Source organism: Pristiophorus japonicus, chromosome 11 (genome assembly GCF_044704955.1).
Source record: "Pristiophorus japonicus isolate sPriJap1 chromosome 11, sPriJap1.hap1, whole genome shotgun sequence".
Taxonomy (NCBI): Eukaryota; Metazoa; Chordata; class Chondrichthyes; family Pristiophoridae; genus Pristiophorus; species Pristiophorus japonicus.
The window spans coordinates 80,876,519-80,879,718 of record NC_091987.1 but is presented as its reverse complement, the minus strand read 5'-3'; the positions used below and the strand labels follow the sequence as shown (position 1 = coordinate 80,879,718).

Sequence of the window (3,200 nt, the reverse complement as noted above, 5' to 3'; positions counted from 1 at the left end):
CAACCTGAATAAAAATTTATAAGCAAAGAAAAGATTAAATAAACCATGTTCCTACCTGTGTGAAAGTGCTTCAGGCAGGCCTTTCAGGCAGCGGTTTACCGTCGGGCCTGACGGACGGCAGGGGGAGAAAGCTGCAAGAAGCCTCAGTGCTGATCATGGAAGGGCAATGTGGTTTTATTAAAAAATGTTAAAAATTGAACAGCTACAAAGAATTTGAATAGTCTCAAACAAGTGCATGTGTCCCGTTTATCACAGTCTATCTTTAATTACAGAATGCACTCCCTCACCCTCACACACAGAAATATCAAGAAAATTAAAATACAAGCCTTTGCAAGGGTTCAATAAACAAATTTTCACTATTTCTGCAGCACTTTTTAAAATGGCCGAGTGCCAATGTTTCCTTCGGACTGCGCGTGCGCGAACGCTCAAACGTGCACGCGCAGGGTTGCCGGCACGAAAAAAACTCATTTAAATTGTACCCGCCCCCACCTACTGACAAAATCGGCGCGAGTGGTAGGCTCCGCCCCCTGGGCGCCGCGCCAAGCAGACATTGAGCTGCAAAGCGCTCGAGAATAGCGCATTTTTATTCAGGCGCCGTTTACGGCGCGAAAAACGGGCGCCTAGCTCGGAGGGGCGCCTGTTTTGCTGCGTGTGGAAACTTGGGGCCTTATTGTGTAACTCCAGAGTGCCTCTCAGGTGTGGTGGGCAGCCTTTTATACTCTGTCTTGCAGGTACTTCCATGTCTCCCACCACAGCGCCCTCTGTGGTGCACCATTGTACTTATACATTTAATGTACCTGGACAATACATAACATCTCATTCCTCCCCAGTTCCAAAAGCCATTGCCGGTAACCTCAGCCTTGTTCGTCCTACTTGATTTGTGAGTGTGAGTCCATGACAATCCACTTCCCTCTTCTCCCCCATGTGGAGATTATGCTTGGGACCCGGTGTAAGCGTGTGGTGTTTGCAGTCCTTACACGGGTGATGAAGTACACGAGCATAACCTCCAACAGAAAGCAGGTATACATAGACAGTACATTTGTATGGTACATATAATATGTGGTGCAGATGTTATGTCAAAAGGTTGAAGGTACACTGAACAGTTATTTAATCCCAGCTCCTCTGGGTGAGGTACGGTGGCGGTATACTGCCCCTTTTTGCCCGAGATAATGGGCTGCGCTGAAACAGGGTATCGCAACTGGTGCGTTGCCTCTGTTCTCAGTAAGTAGTTGCCTTGGCGGCTCATTTGCAGTCACTGAACCATCGCATGAATCACATAAATCGAAAATCACATTAATCCATTAGTCATGTTAGTCACGGATCCATGACCCTTTTACTTGTACCTTGTGGTATTAACTCTTTTCATAATTCAGAGCCATTATTTTAAACACAGTAACCATTCAGCATTAAAATATTAACTCTTATCATAAATCCATCATCCTACATTCACATTGCTCATTTAGACTTGCTCTTGCCTTACAAAAGTCTCTTTGTGGGGACCGCCAACGGTGTAAGGCCCTTTTAAGACTCCTGGGTGCATTTCCCTTTTAAGACGCCATCTTGTTTTTCCCACGAGGCTTCCACTGGGTGCCACCATTTTAGTTGCTCTGCTTGCCTTTCTCTGCAGAGCTCTCGAGACTCACCACCATCTTGAGCTCGCTGGCGAAGAAGGAACAGAATGAACAAAGAAGAAAGAAAGGAGAAAAACGGCCAAGAACAATTTGATCTTGACTCTGACAGAAGTGGTTCCCTGGACTCGATCAGTCATAGTCCCTGTGAGAGCGGCCTCCGTAATTGCTGCCGCATCCGCCATTCTGGCTCGCGTTCTCCTGAGTCACACCAGCCGCCACCGTAGCTTCCGCCGCCGCTGTAGCCTCCGCTCCTGTCGCTGTCCCCGCAACTGCCGCCTCTCCTGCGGTCGCCGTAGCCGACCCTCCTGCGGCCGCCGTAGCCGACCCTCCTGCGGTCGCCGTAGCCGCCTCTCCTGCGGTCGCCGTAGCCGCCTCTCCTGCGGCCGCCGTAGCCGACCCTCCTGCGGTCGCCGTAGCCGACCCTCCTGCGGCCGCCGTAGCCGACCCTCCTGCGGCCGCCGTAGCCGCCTCTCCTGCGGTCGCCGTAGCCGCCTCTCCTGCGGCCGCCGTAGCCGACCCTCCTGCGGCCGCCGTAGCCGCCTCTCCTGCGGCCGCCATAGCCGACCCTCCTGCGGCCGCCGTAGCCGACCCTCCTGCGGCCGCCGTAGCCGCCTCTCCTGCGGCCGCTGCAGCCGCCACCACTGTAGCCGCGACCGGCGCCCGACCTTTCCTCTGCGTGGGCGCCCCCGATTTGTCGGCCATCGATGGACCTCCCGCTCGTCGCCCGCAGCATGTCGCCGGCCCGCACCCCAGCGATCGGCCCGCACCTACAAAACTGCTCTTCTACATAAGAACATAAGAACATAAGAATTAGGAACAGGAGTAGGCCATCTAGCCCCTCGAGCCTGCTCCGCCATTCAACAAGATCATGGCTGATCTGGCCGTTGGCTCAGCTCCACTTACCCGCCCGCTCCCCGTAACCCTTAATTCCCTTATTGGTTAAAAATCTATCTATCTGTGACTTGAATACATTAAATGAGCTAGCCTCAACTGCATCCCTGGGCAGAGAATTCCACAGATTCACAACCCTCTGGGAGAAGAAATTCCTTCTCATCTCGGGTTTAAATTGGCTCCCCCGTATTTTGAGGCTGTGCCCCCTAGTTCTAGTCTCCCCGACCAGTGGATACAACCTCTCCGCCTCTATCTTGTCCATCCCTTTCATTATTTTAAATGTTTCTATTAGATCACCCCTCATCCTTCTGAACTCCAATGAGTAAAGACCCAGTCTGCTCAATCTATCATCATAAGGTAATCCCCTCATCTCCGGAATCAGCCTAGTGAATCGTCTCTGTACCCCCTCCAAGGCTAGTACATCCTTCCTTAAGTAAGGTGACCAAAACTGCACGCAGTACTCCAGGTGCGGCCTCACCAATACCCTGTACAGTTGCAGCAGGACTTCCCTGCTTTTGTACTCCATCCCTCTCGCAATGAAGGCCAACATTCCATTCGCCTTCCTGATTACCTGCTGCACCTGCAAACTAACTTTTTGGGATTCATGCACAAGGACCCCCAGGTCCCTCTGCACCGCAGCATGTTGTAATTTCTCCCTATTCAAATAAAATTCACTTT

At 51.9% G+C, this 3,200-nt stretch overlaps 1 protein-coding gene across 1 annotated transcript; it reads right to left on the bottom strand.

Moving 5' to 3' along the window:
- Window positions 1-1,764: 1,764 nt before the first annotated feature.
- LOC139275543 (TATA-binding protein-associated factor 2N-like) lies at window positions 1,765-2,364 on the bottom strand. The gene has a single exon (XM_070892711.1). It carries the CDS (start codon window positions 2,362-2,364, stop codon window positions 1,765-1,767), a length of 600 nt encoding a protein of 199 aa, XP_070748812.1.
- Window positions 2,365-3,200: the final 836 nt, after the last annotated feature.